The sequence below is a fragment of the Boleophthalmus pectinirostris genome, unplaced genomic scaffold (assembly GCF_026225935.1).
Source record: "Boleophthalmus pectinirostris isolate CB_2022bp ecotype Guang Dong unplaced genomic scaffold, ASM2622593v1 HiC_scaffold_23, whole genome shotgun sequence".
Lineage (NCBI taxonomy): Eukaryota > Metazoa > Chordata > Actinopteri > Gobiiformes > Gobiidae > Boleophthalmus > Boleophthalmus pectinirostris.
The window spans coordinates 12,045,979-12,065,812 of NW_026571207.1; the positions used below are offsets into that span (position 1 = coordinate 12,045,979).

The 19,834-nt window shown below is 37.3% G+C and overlaps 1 protein-coding gene across 1 annotated transcript; it reads left to right on the forward strand.

The window, feature by feature from the left end:
• The first annotated feature begins 1,499 nt into the window (after positions 1-1,499).
• Positions 1,500-18,117, forward strand: qdpra (quinoid dihydropteridine reductase a). The gene is made up of 7 exons (XM_020917638.2): positions 1,500-1,735; positions 1,850-1,942; positions 3,496-3,592; positions 4,139-4,279; positions 12,186-12,294; positions 15,426-15,509; positions 16,284-18,117. Exons 1-7 carry the CDS (start codon positions 1,652-1,654, stop codon positions 16,384-16,386), a joined length of 711 nt encoding a protein of 236 aa, XP_020773297.1. The 5' UTR covers positions 1,500-1,651; the 3' UTR covers positions 16,387-18,117.
• Positions 18,118-19,834: the final 1,717 nt, after the last annotated feature.

The window sequence follows — 19,834 nt, forward strand, 5'->3', positions numbered from 1 at the left end:
CTGTTTCACACTCAGCTGCAAACCGCCCCTGTGCACATTGCAGGTCCTGGTTCGATGAAGCCATCAGGACAACATCGTCTGCAAACAGCAGAGATGAAATCCTGTGGTCCCCAACCCGGACCCCCTCCGGCCCCTGACTGCGCCTAGAAATTCTGTCCATAAATACAATGAATAGAACCGGTGACAAAGGGCAGCCCTGGCGGAGCACACACACCACAATATAATATAATAACAAAGAACAAAAATATAAATGGTAATAATAAATTCAAAATTAGTAGCAAAAAAGATGGCAGATGCTATTTGCACCCTGGGTGTAAATAGTTAACATTGTTATTCACACATAGGGCAAATAGCCATTGTTGCTATTTACACCCGGGTGTATTTAGCGTGGCACATAGAAGGGCACTCGGGTGTTCCTAGACAAAAATGCTATTTACACCCAGGTTATTTATTTAAAAAAAAAAAAAACTCACTGACAGTACAAACAAAAAGGCACCAGCCCAGTGAAAATCAGTAATATTTGATGGTTTTTTTTTACTCAAAATGATGCGGAATCATCGATCAATTATTTGCAATCTGCACCTAATGGTTTAGTCCCGATTAAATCCTGTTTTAGTCCTGTTTTAGTCCTGGTTTAGACTTGGTTTTAGTCCTGGTTTAAAACTGATTTTAGTTCTGGTTTTGGTCCTGGTTTTAGTCCTGGTTTTAGTCCTTGTTTAGTTCTGGTTTAGTCCTGGTTTAGTCCTGGTTTTAGTCCTGGTTTAGTTCTGGTTTAGTCCTGGTTTTAGTCCTGGTTTAGTTCTGATTTAGAGGCATGGTCCACGCGCTGTACGGGAGGAAACGTGGCTTATGGGAGCAGCAGGAGACACATACGGTCTATGGGTCCACGGAGCGTATGCGAGAAGGGGTAACGTCAAGGTAAGGGGCCTCTATTGGTTTACGAGGCCCTATTCAATGTGCATACTGCGCGTATTGGGTGAACTGGTACTGACACTGTATCATGCATTGTGACAGAGTGGAGCCATGTGAAAAAATCCACGATAACCAACGGGTCCTTATACGTCCTCGTACTCTTTCGCAGCCGCCATGACCTTAGCGTCTTTGAACTTTTACTGTCTGTTTCCAATCTCACCACCGGTATTTTGTCGTGAAGCGGTCCCTTCGTGGTCGCCGGTGTTGGACCCGTTCGTTGCTCACTGTGGTGCAGGGTATGAAAGATGAGACAGTACTTCGAGCATTTCTTCATCTAATTTAATAGCCAACCTAAATCTGACCATTTTGATAGCTTCATGCGACTGCTGAAGAAAACTGAGAAAACCACACTCCCGCTGAAAAATAAACAACCTAAACAAAAAAATAAAAAAAATATATTAATAAATTTAAATAAATAAATAAATAAATAAAAAACCTCCAGAAAAAAACAGGACATGCGCGCCCTCTATGGGAATGGCGGTGCAATTACAACAACACCAAAACTCACGCAGGGAGCATTAGTTCCCGCGGACCTGTTGCACAATCCGTGTCCGCCCCTCCGTGTGTCCGCCCCCCGCTCCTCTCTGCCCGCTCCGTGTATTTAGCCCGTGCTCCTCTCCTCCAGCCTCCATTCAGCCGCTCTCCACCCCGCTGTCCCCGCTGCTAAACCCGGACAACCATGGCTGCTAACAGGGTCATCGTGTACGGAGGGAGAGGGGCTCTGGGCTCCAGGATCGTGCAGCATTTCAGGTCCAAAGGCTGGGTAAGCTCGCAGGCTGAAGTCCCTCATGCTAACACGATGCTAAATGCTAACACATGTCACTTTTCTACTTTTCCGATCAGCTGCGAGTATAAACTAAATTATGTTTGTTTGCAGTGGGTGGCTAGCGTCGATATGGCAGCAAACGAGGAAGCAGACGAGAATGTCATAGTGAAGATGAGTGAGTCTTTTATGGAGCAGGCTGGACAGGTGAGTTGTGTTGGCAAATTGACAAATGGGATGTTTGCTTTTTTTTCTTCTTTTTTTTTTCCTAGTAATATTTTGACAGCCGTGTGTATGCGTAGGATTAAACAGAGCATGCGTATGAGACATTTATGCTACTGCGATCAAGGTCTGTGATTGTTTAGTGCTTTTCTGTGCATTGATTTGAGTGTGGCACGAGGACGAAGTGCAAGCTTAGACTGTTTAAAGTGTGTGTGTCGAGTTTAAAATGTGTCAATTTAATCCACAATTCATGACATCACAAGGTAGAATAGAGCATTTTGAGCTTTGGAACTGTAGACTAATACTGCAGGATTACAGAAACGTGTTAGTGGAACAAAACACAGCTCCAGGTATGTTTTTGAAGAGATAACAGCATATGAACATGGCTAAAACCTCACAGGAGTAAATACTGCATAATATAGGACCTATAATCTTTTATTTTGTAAGATTAATATATTTGTACAATACTTGGCCCTGGACAAATAAAGAATAATCTAAACTACATTTTCCATAATGACTATAAATTGTGTTCACCTGAGGCTTACTTAGACTTTATTGATCCACAAGGGAAATTGTTTAATGCTTTTCTGTGCACTGATTTGAGTATTGCGTGAGGACAAAGTACAAGCTTAGACTGTTTAAAGTGTGTGTATGTCTATGTATTAAACTTAGTAGATTCTATCCACAAATGAGCACTCTTAATAGTATGTGATTTAAATTTGATAATTCTGCTTTGATTTAAAAAAAAAAAAAAAAAAAAAAAAAAAAAAGCATGCTCTTAATGTGAGTTCCAACATGTTTTATGTTATTTAGCAATTTGTATGTTTAACTTTCTGGAGGTGGCACATCACCTGCATGATTCCATGGAAATAGAGAGTTAAAATATTCTCGGTGAAGATAGATGTATGTTTTATGTCACACTATAGACAATTATAGCCAAAGAACAACTTTTCCATGGAAACAAGCAGGAGGAGGGCTCCTCCAGGCCAAATAAGAGTCAGGTTTGTGGAGATGCAAGCTCGCTCACAATAAGTTATGCAGGTTTTTATGTATTTTAGAGCAATAAACACAACCCAAAAAAGACCCAACTCTTATTTTAGTCTATGTTTTGGCTAAGAAGATACATAATTAAAATCATGATTAACTTAAACTGTTCTTTCTGTAGTGTCAAACGGTAACAGCCCCAGACTTAGAATTTATTAATGTTTTTAAATAATCTTTTCAGATTTCTTGATTTTTTTTTTTTTTTTTTTTTTGGTGGGGACACAACAAGCACCCATATACATGCAGAATAGGTGTTTTAAATTGTTTTTAATTTATGCAGTTTATGTAATTGAATGGAGCTGTAGTTGTTACCAGTATTTGTTAACATCGCCCTAAATGAGCACAACAACATTTGCAAATTGCAAACTCATTTACAAGTGCTTCCATTAAACAATATCAGGCTGCTAGTGTTATGAATGACTGCCCTGCCATGACGTAATTTGGCTGTTCCCTTGCCTTTATTAAACCGATGATATCTGTGCTGTGCTGAGCAGGTGACCGCAGACGTGTCTCAGTTGCTGGGGGAACAGAAGGTGGATGCCATCTTGTGTGTGGCTGGAGGCTGGGCAGGAGGAAACTGCAGCTCCAAAGGTCAGACTCTCAACATTGTTTACTGCTGTCATTATCTGTGGCATTTAGATCAGACTCGTCATTTATTTCAAGCAATGTGCACCAAAACATGTCCAGTTGGCAAGTGTTTTAAAAATAAAATACAAAAATTGGATATCGCTGATTTGTTTTTGTTTTTGCTTTTGATAACATTATACATTATATATTTTTGTAGATGTAGTCTTTATTTAATTAGGTATATTTTAAATTCAACTAACTTTTAGAGAGGACTGAAGAGTAAACTATTTTAAGAATCACAGGCATTTTAGCATAGTGTACCATAACCTGAGAAACTGTAAAACAAAATATGAAAGTACAATGAGAGTCTAGTAATTGTATCCTTTGCTTTTTATGATACATGTTTTATTTTGGCAATGGATTCAAATATTGTTATAATTTTAATCACTAATTTTGTCATAGCTGTTGTATTTTACCTTACACACAAGCACCCAAGACAAAATGACCTTTATTTTTATTATTCTTCATTTTTATTTTATTTTATTATAATTTTTTATTTTTTTTTTTCAGATTTATACAAGAACGCAGACCTGATGTGGAAGCAGAGTGTGTGGACATCCACCATCTCCAGTCACTTGGCCGCTCTGCATCTTAAACCAGGTGGACTGCTCACTCTGGCCGGCGCTAAAGCTGCTCTCTCAGGGACTGGAGGTTTGTGTTCACTCCCCACATCACAATCACCAAAACCAGACGGACATCTCCTCACTTTCCCATCTAGACGTATAAGTTATGTTCTCGTTTTAAAATTTGAAGATGTCCAGGGTTCCCACAGTCATGGAAATCCTGGAAAATTCATGGAATTTTAGTATCTCATGCACCTAAAGCATTCTGTTAAGTTATCTTTAGGCTATTTTGATTATTTCCAAAAGTATGCGCCTTTTGTTTAAAAGAGACGACAATAAATGCACTGACAGTATTTTGAATGTCAAAAACTGTAATACCAAACCATAAAGTGAGTGGAAAGGGTTAACATTTCATATTTAGCCTTAAAAGTCTGATCAATTCTACACATGTAGGGTGCCAGAAAGTCATGTAAAATTCACTTTAGTTCATGAAAAAGTTTAGAAATTCGCCCCTATGCGACCTATATCTGATCTTTTGATGACAGTCTGAACAACACAGATCCAGTTTTTTTCAAATGTGACCCAGGCCTCTTCGATATGTGCTCCTAAAACAGATACATATCCAATCTTTTGACACGCGACTTCAGACTGAACAGCCAGGTCACATTCATCCCACCTGCATGACAGGCTCAGAGTCTAGTCAATGGAGAGAAAGCGAGGTTAGCAAGTTCATTAATATTTAGGGGGATTGCTGTATTCAGGCCAAATTGGAGGGGTCTTATCAGAATCGGGCGGTTTTTGAAATGATTGCCAAAGAAATAGCCGAGCTCGGGTACATTCGATCCTGGCTCCAATGTCAACAAAAAAGAGCCTGCAAGCCAAATACAAGGAGGCTAAAGACTCAAACAAACTAAGCTGCCTTGGACGTGTAACCTGTCCATTTTATGAAAAACTGGACCGTATTTTGGGAGACAAGCCCAGCGTTTAGGCTACTTCTGAAAGCACTGAGCACACTCGCTGCATGTGACATTGTCGTGTTTAAAGTTCACAGTGGAGATCACATGAGTGACCTCTCAAAAAAATCCAAATTGAGCGTTAAGCCCTGCAGTCTGAATGTAGCCTTATATATGCTCACCTTAGTGTATTTAAATGTTGAACTTTGTTATTAGTGAACCTATGAAATCAAAACTAGCACAGAGATGAGCTAGAGAACAGAGAACCAGGTCAACAAATCTGCAATCTGGCAATTAACAGCCAATTCTACCGGATTCTGACCTGTCCTCCCGCTCCATGTTAACATAGGGATTCTTCTTATTACACATACTGGACACTACATTGCGCATATAGGTTGCTGTCTAAACTGTCAATTCGAATAACAGAAGTGAGAGGATGCGCTGCAGGGTTTTGAATGAGGGATGGAGAAGCTGAAGGGAAATGTCGATAAAATGGATCCTTGGAATGAAATAACAAAGGATAGAAGTGAGAAATGCTGATATGTTGTGCAGGAGCAGACAGTCAGCATTCACACAGCCGCGTGGACTAAACGCTGAGCAGTATTTATTGGTTCAGTTATAGCTTCTGTCGCCTTGAACGAACCTGTCAGACGTCACAATTTAGACAAGAACATTTCAGTACAAGAGCCCGATTACTTGTTAGTTGTTTAGAGCAGATAGCGATGTTAAGGCACTCAGAAATGCAGATTACGATTAATTGTAAGACTGTAGTCGACTAAGGAAATTCTTGCTGACAAAAGCTGTGTCATCTGTAGCTTTTGCACAGGAGTTCATGCTAAAGAATTTATGCATAAAAAACATTTCACAATAAATCAAAAGAGCCTCTCCATAATGTACACCATGAGACTGACTTGAGGCCTCTGAACTTTGGCCCAGGCTGCCTCCGTTAGCTTTTGGTGAAGATCATAATACTGTGTTTTGCACAATGATCAAATGTATGTGTGGATTCTGGAGGCTTTGAGCTAAAAATGAGGCCTGGCATTTCCCTTTTGGCTCAAATTGGCTTATAATGTTGATTAAAATGTGTTTCCGACCTCTGGCTGCTTTAAGCTTCCATGACTGTTGAATCAAAAACACATGTATGGCTTGTCAAACACACTTTAAAAATGCTTTAAAATGAAGTATGGCATCTAGGGGTGTGCAAAAATATTGAAATATCGATATATATCGTATCGTTTAATGTGATGATACAGTATCTGTTTTGGGCTGCTGTATTGATATATCACTAAGAGTATTTTTTTTTGGTATATCTTACTAAATTATTTTGTTACAGTGCTACAGTTTTGTTGCTTGTTCAGAGGAAGGAACACATTTGACATTTTCACTGTTTTAATTATTAAAATGTGCATGTTTCATATGAACTTTGCACAATAATTGGTTTAACAAAGACTTTTAGTATCACAGCCATCTTTTAGCCTTTTTATTGAACTGTATCAAATTAATTTGAAATACATCATCAAATCGAAAGGTCTCTGTATCAAGATATGTATTGTATCATGGCCTGTGTATCGAGGGATGTATCGTATCGGCAACTTCTGAATGATACCCAGCCCTAAAGGCATCTAGGGATAACACATGTTCCTCCATGCGTGCCGTGTTGTCATTTAAACCGTTAAAGTGGCGTCCTCCTCTGATGCAGTGAGTCAGTTGCGTCTGCAGGGGTACACCTGTACACACTATCTGTACCTTGGATGTCCTAAGACGTTACGCATGGAGGAGCGCAACAGTGATTATTGACCAAACTGTTCACTTTTTTCCTGAGGGCAGGGCTGTAAAACTAAAAACCATGTTGTTTCTGAGTAAGCGGCTCCACTTTTATTATCTGGCTTGTAATAACACGTGAGTTGTGTGGTCCTCTGTGTCTTTTATTTATTTTTAATGTATTTTATTGGTTTTATTTATTTATTGCTATTCTGTGGTTTTGCTTTTTTATGTTACAGGTTTATTGTTTTAGGACTAGTATGATTTAAATCTGAGCATTTATTTTACCACTTTTTTGATGTTAGTACTTGTTGTTGGTAGTTGTTAGTAGTTGTTGTGATAGTTGCTGTTAGTTGTTGTGGGTGTTATTAGTTGTAGTTGTGGTTGTTGTGGAAGATGTTGTTGTTTGTTGTTTGTTGTTGTTGGTAGTAGTTGGTTAGTAGTTGTAATTGTTGTAGTTGTTAGTAGTTGTTGGTGGTTGAGTAGTTGTTGTTTGTAGTTGTAGTTAGTAGTTGTTTGTTGTTGTTAGTAGTAGTAGTAGTAGTTGTAGTTGCTGGTAGTTGTTGTTAGTAGTTGTTTGTTGTTGGGTGGTTGCAGTTGTTGTGGGTTGGTGTGTGGTGGTGGTTGTTGGAAGTTGTTGGTAGTTGTTGTTACATGTGCTATATAAATAAAGTGAATATTTCAGCTGAAAGCCTCTTTCAATCCAATCCAAACATCGTTCAGTCACTTTATTTTACGTTGATAAGCAGGAATTACAAAAATATGAACTTTTAATGCTGTAAACACACTTTTGGCTTTACTCAGACTTACAAATCCTGTCACTGTCACTGTCACATGATCAGAACCCACCCGCCCGCTGCTGTGTGTGTGGCCCTATAGCCTTTGTCGTCTGTCACATGTGAAGACCAGCTCACCTCTTACCTCCCTCCCCTCCTCCCCTCCTCCCCTCCCCTCATCTGCCCCATGTGACCAGCTCAGGTATAAATCAATGCAACCCCTGTCTCAGCAGAGGGCCTCAAAGCTCATTGGATGCGGCTTAGACGCCATGACTCAGCATTTACAGCCCCACACTTCATCCATATGGACAGGCTCTGTTAACTAAAAGTGTTCAGAGCAGGGCTATCCATTGTTCTCTTCGCACTGTACTAGGCTTACAGTACGGCACAACAGCAGTTTTAGACAAAAGAGGCTTCAAGGAGTGGTCAGAATGCGGTTTAGTACAGAGAGATTGATAAAATAAGCAAATTGTAAAGTGAAGTTGGAAAATTAGAATCCCTGATATTGTAGTCCTTGTTGAATCTAATAGCAGTTTATCAGTCCTGTTTGAAATGGAAATGAATAGTGGTAATTTGAGCCTCTTTGTGGACAGAAGATGATATCGTAGGCTTACATAAAAACAGCAACCATCACAATCACATTAAAGAAAACCTATTATGCACAATCGACTTTATAGAGCTTTTAAACATGTTATAATTTTTCATTCCCATTTATATTCTTGGAGGTTTTGTGCGTGTTTGAGTAATCTCTACTCTCCTGTTTTCAAGACGTCATTGCTCTGATCTACCCGTTTTCCACCCGCTGCTCTCTGCTTACTTCATTCTCTAATTTTATTTTCTTAACTGATGATACACTTAGGATTCGGCAGTTACTTAGTAATTTTGATACAAGTAAAAAAAAACTCTGCCACTATCCATAGGAGGAGCTGACAGCATGTGGCTCTTTGTTGTGATGACGTTTAGGGACATGTACATTTCAATTTAAAATATGCAAATTATAGTATAATGATACAACTATACTGCAAACAAAAGCACAATGTCTTCTTTAAGCAAAGCATTTATGTCATTTATATTTATTAGTTGTCTCCAAAGAGATAAACATGTAACAAAACATTACATAGTGCACCTAAATAAATATGTGTAGCTCATAGGGATGTAACTATAACCAATCACAATATATCGAATTACAAGTCTCTTTGCTTAAATTAAGAGTTATGAAGTAAGTAGCATATTCACACTTTTGTTTGCCTCCACAAAAGATTGCAATAAATATCGTACCGTGAGATTTATATCGTGAAAATATACAGAGAGATTTGGATATTGTAATCGTGAGCCTCCTCACCATATCGTGAGCTTTTCCACGATATTGCAATAAATATCGTACTGTGAGGTTCATACTGTGACGATATCGTATCATGAGTCTTGGATATCGTTACACCCCTAGTAGCTCAGTATTTCTGTTTTGTAAATTAAGTTAGATGAGGATCCAGTCTGTGTCACTTAGGGTCTGTGTCTAAAAATACACTGTAATGCTGTTTTATGGGCAGCAGGACGGCTAATCCAATCCTTTCATTTAGATTTATGGCAACACTGTTACCAAGGATATATTTAGTGTGCAAAATCTAACATCTAATCATTGCAAATGTGTATGGCATTTCCTTTGGCCAACATAACGCATGGAAATGAATAGTGCTTTAAAATCAACATTGTGGTTTATTGATTTTTGTATTGATTCTCACATTACCTCACACCACCTCCAAAGTAGCCAATAAATGCGGGTGCCATGTCCAAATGGATAAAGTAATCATTTAAGCAATTTCAGTATATTTGACTTATAATGCCTTTTTGTGCTCGGACACGCCTTTAAAGTTTATATGACAGGTTTACTTGTTTTTTTGGTGGAATAGTACCTGTCGTAAATATTGATCATAGTTTTACATCAGTTAAGTGGCAAAATTTTACTTATCTGTGCACAAATATGTATTATATAAATTGCATATAGTTTTAGAATGAAGTTGTGTGTCATTTCTTTGTATTTTAACACTAAACACTCAAATGTCCTGCAGTGTGACTCTAACACTGTAACAAAAATTTAGAATGAGAGTTTTGTGTGATGGTTCATAAAGGAGTAAAGGGCATAAAGGGAAGCTTGTGTACATTATTTAATAAGATTTCACCTTTATCGCTGCTCTAAATCTAAAATTTAGATAGCAGTTTATTGCTGTAATCCACAGGGTAATATGAAAAATCACTGACTTAAAGAGACCAGAAGATTCTCATCTGTCTTTTATGCACAAGGAAGAGCTCTGGGGTTAAGAAAATGATAAGTATTCAATTTGACGTGCATCTTAAACCCTTATTTTTGGAGAATCCAACTTTTCTGAAAAAATTTGAACTTCCACCAGTGTGATGTCCTGTGGTGTAACAAAACAAAATACTTTTCTATTTGTTAAAAAGATCATCTTCCAGTGACAGGAGAGGTCATACCGCAGGGCATGTTCAAATGTCTAAAATGAAAAGAGTTACACAAAAAAAATAATGTGATGTTTGTGAAAAGGCTTCTTTACAATTAGTTTTTGAAAATGTTTTGATTTAGCTACAGAAGGATGTCACACCGCAGGACAGAAAAAAGCATTATACCATACATCCACCATGTCCAATCAGGAAGTCAAAAAATTATTACACAACAATAATTTACTATAATGAATAATAATTTGAACTATGTTTTTGTGAAATTAGTAGTCTGTCATATGCAACTTTAATATCAATTTCAATATCTTTTACTTATGTTTTTATTTTTTTATGCTCTCAGACGCCTCTCAGTCTAAACACTATCTTCACCTTTTGTCTAAACCCAGATTTAGCCAAAGCTGGTAGAAAAAGTCTCGTCACCACCCCTCGCTCCTATTGGCTGCTTGTTGGTAAGACTGTTTAGCACGCTTGTCATGTGATTGGTTTAGGGAGATTGGAATTCTTCACTAAGGTTTTATTAGAGTAGAGTAGTGGTTCCAGATGTGTAAGAGGTAGTTATGGTACTTGTGAATGACTCGGTGACTTTACAGTTTTAAAGATTACACAATCAATGTAGGTTATGATTTCACCTCAGCTGGGTTCAAAAGTCTGCTTCAACTTTGCACAGTCAGAATGATCAACTCAAACAGTACAGTGGAGTTGCTTGGGATAAAATGAGAACAAATCCATTGCTCTCGAACATATATATTTAATGTAGTTACCATAGGGCTGGATACAGGCCTGTCAGAATAAATGCTATACTGACTTATGTATGTATATTTTCTTTGCACTGGTGAGAAAATGTTGGTTTTTTTGTTTTTTTTACAATGAAATTTGAGCTGGTTGAATTTTGAACTTATAGATCCATACTAACTTCTTAAGAGTAGCATTCTGGTTTTGTTTTGTTTTTTGTTTTTTTTAATTGCAGCTCATGTTTTTTTTTATTATTACATAAATTTATGATTTATGATTTGGTTTCAATATTATTGTTTATCATCTGTACTGGATTTACTTCAACAATATATTGTACTTCAAAATGTGTTATTGTGAAAGGTCTAGTTGGATTACATATCGCTATTACTACATACTACATACTACATACTACATACTACATACTATTTCTACACACAAGGGATGTAACAATAACCGAAATATCGTGATATCGTATCATCAGAGTTCTCACTATAATATCGTGGACCATCACAATATATCGAATTAAAAGTCTCTTTGCTTAAATTAAGAGTTATGGTGCAGCAATAGCTATAAAAAAGACAGAGGGAACTACACTGACCATGATCCTTTGCTCCATTTCAGTGTAGACGTCAAGAAGAAATAACCGTTCTAAACACTTTTAGTCTTGTCAAAGCATTTTAAGAGGAAAAAGTAGCATATTAAGTTTCACCTTCACAAAGTATCGCAATAAATATCGTCCTCTGAGATGTATGTCGTAAAAATATCGTACTGAGAGATTTGGATATTGTTACATCTTTAATTGTGAGCCTCCCCTCGATATTGTGAGCTTTTCTACGATATGGCAATAAATACAGTGACTATATCGTATCGTGAGACTTTGTGAGATATCATTACACCCCTACTACATACAGTACTTATTCTTATTTGTTCTCCAAATATTGTATTAAACATTAGGTAAATAACAAGTAATATTAGACGGTCATGAAAGTGGAATATTAACTTAGACTTAGACTTTATTGATCCCCAAACGAAAATGCTCGTGCATCACAATAAATTATAATGACATGAAAGCGAAAAAATGTAAATGGTAAAAATAAATTCTAAATAAGTAGCAAAAATGGTACGAGACTGGTGTCCAATAAGTCATTAAGTTAAAACATGTTTTCATTTTATGCTTGTAAAGGACTGAACACGTATAGTTTAAGGGTATTTTTGCAATATATTTTCTTGAAACGTGCGTGGATAGTTCTATACCGCTATAAAGTGCAGCAGCTTACTTAAAGATTGCATGTGATTCCAGGTATGGTGGGTTATGGAATGGCCAAAGCTGCTGTCCATCAGCTGTGTCAGAGCCTGGCAGCCAAAAACAGCGGGATGCCATCAGAAGCTACAGCTGTCGCAATTCTACCGTAAGTACTGCACACAAACATGACTATATTCTCTAAATGTTATCTTGTACTGAGATGAAAATAATTGCACTATAAAAGGCTAGATGAATCTCAAAAGTAATATACAACTTTACAGAAAGGGGGAAGATGCTCACTAACAACTGTGGACTTTTCATTTGTGCGTAAAACCCAATTACGAAGACAATCCACATGAACGCCTCGGGGTCTCAGGCTGAATTAGTGATAAAATGTATCCAAAATCATTAAAAGTTTACTGTGTCATCTGAACGCTTAGTTTCTGAGGGGTTTTGCTTTTACAACTATTACTAAATGCTTTGAAAAATGTATTTTGGAAGGATTACATATGAACTTTATGAGCAAGATTTTAAGTTTTAAGAGATATAACGTGGGAAAAAAAAGTGGTGATAACATGATGTCCATGGCAGAAACATTTGTTGCTAAAATATGTTGTTTAAACTTGTAAAACTGGACCTTTTTAATATGTACGTAACTGTAATCCAAACAGAATGAAAGGTGCACTATGTAAATCTCTGCCACCTGATATGGTCCTATGTTACATGCAGCTAAGTTACTAGTCAAATCTTTGGAGAGGCAAGCCCCCCAACAGTAAGAAAGCAATAAAAACATCTAAGTTAGAATGATAACGTTGATGCCAAATGGTGGAACATTACTTACTAGGGATGGAATAAAGGGTTAGGTGTAGGTGAGTTACATCTCTTAAGGCTGCCACACACTACAGGAGAGTTTTGGCCGATTTTGGCTTTTCTCTGAGTTCGGGAAGGGGAGACCTGACTTTTTGCTTTCATGTGCGATTTTGAAGCCGCTGCGCTCCTCGTGTGTGTGGTGTCCGTGTGACTCTGAGCTGCTCTGTCAGATCCATTCGCACAATTAGCAACACTATGGCAACAGCTAAAAAAAACAGCCATCAGGGGCAGATGCAGTGATGGACACAGTGGCGCAAGATACAAACTCTGGATATAGCGAAACATAGTTGGAAGACTTTTTTACTCGCCTCTCGTTAAGTGTCAAGTTTAAAGTGCAGTATCTCATCCACATTATCCATAGAATTTGTCCTTCGCAAATAAAGACATCCAGTTCACAAAACAGCGCTGTTAATCCAGCTTGAGGCGTTTAAAAGTAAAAAGGCATGAGTAGCTCCTCACGTGTGTCTGTTTACATCCACACAGCGCATGCATCGAGGTGAAGTTGCAAATTAGCGATAGTAACTCTACTTCCTGTGGACTTTATCGCCAATCTTTTATGCTTTCAAAATTATGTATCCGAAGTATTGCACCACATTTCACAAATAATAACACAGTTTTGACGTGTGTCTAAACTAGAAGTGCAATGCTCTGATATTCTGAACACTTAAGAGTCTCAAAGCGAGTGGTTTTAAAGTAGACAGGAAACAGCTGACGCGAGCTGTGGTCCAGTCTTTGTAGCTCGCCACAGTCTTTGTGATCAGAGATTTAAAATTTCGTAAGATTCTCCTCGTGTCTGTGGTGTGTGCTTTTTGTTGCACGTTTAAAAATCATTTAAGACCGAAAAATACTGTAGTGTGTAGCGGCTTTTACAGTTCCAAAAAGCCATACAAAGATGGAAAAAAAAACATATGAAATTAAATAAATAAAAAATTGTGAAGTTAAAATTGAAAACTGAACCATTCAATGTATGCTTTAGGAATTATGTTAACATTTTTGTTTCACTCTGGTGGACCCAATCTCATATCTCGTCTTGAGGAAATTGTGTCTTGTCCCAGCCATATTACTTACCGTGCCAACTTTATTTATAAAGGACTTTAAACACTTTACAGCTGGACAAAGTGCCGTGCACAAATATAGAATAGACAAACCATCATTCCAAGCAAAGCAGTAGCATCTCCATGGTAAACAAGCAGGCGAGAGACCATCCATAAAAAAAAAATGTGTTTTTTCAAACCTTTTTTTAAATTCCATTATATCTCTGTACATAGATATGGATGGGTTTGGGAACAGCCTGTAAATACAGACCCAAACATTCAAAAGACAACACATTACCTCCAATTCACTCACCGGCTTTTTCTCGCATTCAAAGATCCACGATGAGAATAAACCTGACAGCTTATATTGACAATTCTCTTACACAAAATCCATTTCAATATAAATCACGTGGGTGTTTTTTGAATGGATTTTATTTATGAAATTGCCTAGCTTTATTTGTGCTTGGTCACGGTGAGAATGCCAGATTGTGTTCAGTGGGAGTATGTGTCTGTTGGGCTCTGTTTGGTCGTGTTTACTCCATCTCTCCTGTCACATCTGTTTAGCATTAGACCCATGACTTGCATTTTCTGCTATAGCCTCGACCGCGCGGTACTGTTGTCACGCCACACCATCACGTACCAGCATTTTTAGACCACAAAATTACAGAAATTGTTAAAGTGTTAATCGATTAGGGCTTAAAAGAGCAGAAAAGAGAAGTGGGTGAGTTAGTGGAGGAATTAATATTTTTTGGTATTTTTAGTCTTGTGAGTGCAGTTTCGGTCAGATACATAGAAGTTTTGAGCGCTTTTTTCACGCTGCTTTTTAGTCTCTAATTTAGGCAGGACTTGTCTTTTAATCAACCAAGAGTTTCTTTAGTCAACTACAACTAGGCCTGTAACGATAACAGATTTTGCTGGACGATTAACTGATGAAGAATTTATTGCAATAAATGATAATCTTGACATTTTGAGACCATTTTCAACTATTATAATGACCATGGAATAAAAATGCAAATGCACCCTTTCAAAGATCAATAATCTTTACTTTCTAAATGAGAAAACGAACAAGCATGCAAATAACTTTTCTGGCTGCGATAAATTCTATCGAGCTCGTTAAAATTTATCGTACGATTAATTGATTTACTGATTATCGTTGCAGGCCTAACTACAAACCTTGAGAAAAGCAGGCACATGCCAGACCCTCTACCAAAAAAGATGCATAATGTAATGTAAATTCAGTTATACAATAAAGTCTAAATTTAGATCAGTGTGAATGATGTTAGCTGATGTGATTTGTCTGTCGGTCTGTATTGTCCAGACCGACAGCCATGTGCAGTGCTGTATGCAGTCCCCTCCTCCTCTGCTCTGACTGTTACTTGACTTGGTTTGGCAGGGTTACCTTGGATACACCTATGAACAGGAAGTTCATGCCTAAAGCCGACTTCAGCTCGTGGACCCCACTAGAGTACATCGCAGAGTAAGTCTTAAATCTTTTTTAGGCGTGTTTTAATGTGCTTTAAGTCTTTCAATAAGTTGTATGTTGCAACATATCTTGCTATTTTCTTGATTTATATTACATTGTTATCTCTAAGTAATTGCTCAGACAACAGTTGCTGATGATTTCTTCAAAGCAGCGATTCCCAAAGTAGGATCCAGGTATTATTAGATATTTCCACGGAATCATACAGGTGACTTGCCACCTCCAGAAAGTTACATACTGTATCAGATGAATGTTGAATGATGTACGATATGTAAAATGTAAAATGTGCAGAAATGTCACTTCTAATCTTATTTGAAACACTGCAGACAAACAACAGATTGTTTTGTTATTGTAATAAACAATCTACTCAATATTTCATATTTCAGATTAACTTTGTCCCTCAAGTGGGAAATCAGTCTTTTGACAATCCACCTGTGCTGCCATCACTGCTGTGCAATATATGAAAATTAGTCAATAAATACAGTTCAAACTAAAGTTAAAAAGTTAATTACATTTCATCAGTCCATAATTAAGTGCAGTATGCAGATCAACAATTGCTACCTATTCAGTAGCCTTCATTATCTGCCCACATCTACTTGGACTGCACCTTGACTGAAAATGTCCCAAAGTAAACCCTTATTAGGTTATTGTTCATAGAATTACTAAAATATAATGCGTACCAACTTTACAGACATTTATCTTTTTATATGGTTAAGAACTACAGTATATAATATTAATAAGCCTTCTTTCATTCCCCTCCTCTTGTTTCAGATTGTTCTTCAACTGGGCAACAGGGACGGACCGCCCGGCTTCAGGCAGCCTCATGGAGCTGGTGACCTCGGCAGGTGAAACCCAGGCAATGCCAGCCAAGTAGAACCAGGCAGAGAGAGAGAGAAAAGGACTGAAAGAGAGAGGGAGAGTATTGACAAAGGGCACAGCTCAGACAGGAGTTGGGAGAGGGAGAAACAGAGGGGAGTGTGGTGGTAAGCACAGCTCCACAGCACCATCTAGCTGTGGAAAATGGTCCCTTCAATTCATGCCACAACCTAAAAGGGCCTGTACCTGATTTTCTTTTATTTTCGTCAAGATAAATCTACTTTACATGATCAATTGTATGGTGAAAGCTGCTGAATAAGATATTAATTGAGAAAAATAAACCGTGAAATATTAGCTGTTCATTTTTCATAGCGTTTTCTTGGGTTACTAATACAAAAGCTACTGACATGGTCTTCTTTTTCATCCAATCAGGCACATTGTTACTGAGATTAATGGGAAACCAACTAACACTATCTCAGACACTTGTTTCTCTGTCATAGTGGAGTATTATAGTGGTAGGAAAAACTACCTGAGTTGGGGTTAAAATTCAAGTTTCTTGGCTCATGGTTTGAAATCAGGTATAGGCCCTTTAACACTACAGTACAAATTCATGTTTTATTTTCTGGTATACTGTTGTCATGACTGAAACACAACTGTGTTATATGCTTTAATAAGTCTTATTTAAAAAAAAAAAAAAAACTTTTTCAGATACGAATATTTAGTTTCATATATATTTTCAGATATCCTCTATTAGTAAAAATTACAATCAGGTTGGCTATCATGGTCCATTGATAGTATCGTAGCTGGTAACTTTTGTGTTCTTATGTCTAATTTCAGAACGCTCAAGCAACTCACAACATTGTACTGCTTTCCATACTTTAAAGGGGCACTATGTAACTTTTCTGGTGGGTTTGAAACGTGCATATCTTCATGGAAAATGTACTGCCTTGGCTAGAATGTTCCACAGTATCTATCTTGGATTTATTCAGTTACAGGTGTTTTAATTCCTTGAACAAAAAACCCAAACATCTTGTCTTACTGTCTGATTGTTTTTATGGAGAAAGATAAGAAAGATACTTTGGAATATTCCAGAAAAAGCAAAAAGATCTGTATTAGCTTTGTCAGATACTAATCGATACTAAAACTAATATCAAAATTAGATACTCATTTGAGCAAGTATTTATACTAAAAAGTCACAATCATAGGGCTGAAATTAACCTTTCCTAAATAGCTTTTGAATGGTGATATGAAAGAAAGTACTATTATTTAATGTTGAGAAGCACATCCTATTGTCCAAAGAGTGTTTTTTTTATCATCATTATAGTATGGGAATTGGTATTGAGTATCGAAATTGTGAAATTTTAGTATCACGGCTACTCTAACTCATCAGAAAAGTTACGTTGTGCTGCTTTAATTGTAGCTGACCTATTCCTATTAATAACATGGTTCTTGAATCTTTTAGGCAAAGCTTGATTTGCATTGCAGAGTTGAGTGCATTGCAGTGACTAAACCAAATGTTGAATCTTTGATGTGTTAAATGTCTACCAATTGTCTGTAAAGTGCTGGCCATACAGAAAACCATTTGTCTGTACTCTTTTTGCTTGTGTTGTTTTCTCCTCCGTAACTTCACAACTTGTCGAAATGCCGCTGTCTTCTCTCAAACGGACAATTCTGGAAGCGGAGTGGCCTTATAGTCTACCAAGTGTCCTTGTGTCCGATGTCCTCTGTGGGTTTATATATTGTAACTGTGTCAAATTGAAAATGAATAAAGCCTAAGTGTGTGTTTGTAGGACTGAGCTCATTCTTGACCCTGAGAAGTAGTCCGCAAAGTGAATTCTGCCTCAAGGTCTGTTTTATGGCGTGGTTGGAGAAGTTGGACTTGAGGAGAGGAGGCACTAGAGTTTGATAGTGAAAATATAGTAAAATATAGAGATTTTGTGAGAGGTTTTCTGAAACTGCTGTCTGGTACGGTATGACTCCTGTCTACTCCAACTGGGTTTGTACAATGGAAGATTTTATTATTTTTGTAAGGAGTTTCGCAACACGACTCCACTTGTTGTATACAGAATTCACAAAAGCTATTTAAATTGTACAAATTTAGATTAAAAAAACAACAACATAATGAAGAATATGGAGAAAAAAAAAACTATATAACAATGTGTCAAACCCAGTATTACAGAATTCACAATATTTCATTTACTGTAGTTCCCTTATGTTCGGTTTCTTTCCAACCATGCCGCTTGCATCCACTAGATGGAGCTCTTGCATCACCGCCTCTCTGATCCTTTCATACCTGCAATAATCAAATGGCTGAGTCCTCATGTGGATCAGAATATGCTATTGGTCCCATGCTAATACAGTATACTTGCATCAATAGCTCGCATACACATCTGACCCATTCATTCTTTTGTTCCAATTACTTAAGCAAACCTCACACTTTGGCAAAACTCCATATCCGGTAAGACATCCATTTAAAACTTTATGATCAATATATTTTTTGTACCTTTGTGCTATGTGGCTGTTTTTAAAGCCAGACCAGTCGTACATCCACTTGCCTTAGCCTTAAACAACTCTTGCTGTTTCTCCAATGGTTCCTGGGGACTATATGGTGCTTGACAAGCACGGTGTAATAAATCACCATGGCTTGGATTAATAGGAAAGAGTAAAGCGCTCCCCAGCTCAATGTAGCGGCTATGTATTTATTCAATGTGGCACTTCTCAGTGGCTGTGTTTACATGCACACCAAACATTTGATCTGAATTCTGGACATATCAGATAAGTCAAATGTGTTATGTAAACAGTTATATCTGATGGGAGTAATCAGATTGGTTATACCCAAGTGTGCTTAGAAAGGGGCAAACAAAAATGAGAAAAGACAAAAAAAAAGTCATTTTAAAATTCAGTGTACTTTGTCGTGTCACTAAAAACAACTAGCATGCAGTCCATGCACTTCCTGATTATTGGACAATATATAGACATATTTTCAACTCAAGAACTGTTTATACAATATGCAATTTTAGAAAGTTAAAATCATGCTGCAGTATATTCACCATGGAGATAGATAAGCTTATTTATTTTTTATTTATGTTTATTAAGGACATCACAATTGCATTAGACAAGCCAGATGCATTGCTTTGAGTGTTTTAGTACAAGTACTAGTTTTCAACACTTGTCCATATAAGGAAAAAAAAAACTACCTACATAAAAACAGACAAGACAAGACACATAAGTTACATACAGATAAAATATATACAGTATGTTTTGATTGGAAACATACAATAATTTTAACTTACTTTTAAATTTATGCTTTTGGTTTCCAATTTTAAATCATCTGGTAAACAGTTCCACAGTCTGGCCCCTTTAGTAGAGTAAAAGGACTGACCAAGAGTTCTCCTGTACATAGGAACAAATCAGTAGGTACCATTATTATAGTCAAAAGAACAACATTTCCATGGGGAAAGATGGACAATGCCCTCCTCCAGGCCTAGTAAGAGTCAGCTTTGTGA

Bases quoted from the DNA above. Each gene is read 5' to 3' on its own strand.
- qdpra (XM_020917638.2), top strand. From the start codon at position 1,652: ATGGCTGCTAACAGGGTCATCGTGTACGGAGGGAGAGGGGCTCTGGGC. The intron at 3,593-4,138 runs GTCAGACTCTCA...TTTTTTTTTCAG, and splicing joins AGGAAACTGCAGCTCCAAAG to ATTTATACAAGAACGCAGAC. The intron at 15,510-16,283 runs GTAAGTCTTAAA...CTCTTGTTTCAG, and splicing joins CCACTAGAGTACATCGCAGA to ATTGTTCTTCAACTGGGCAA.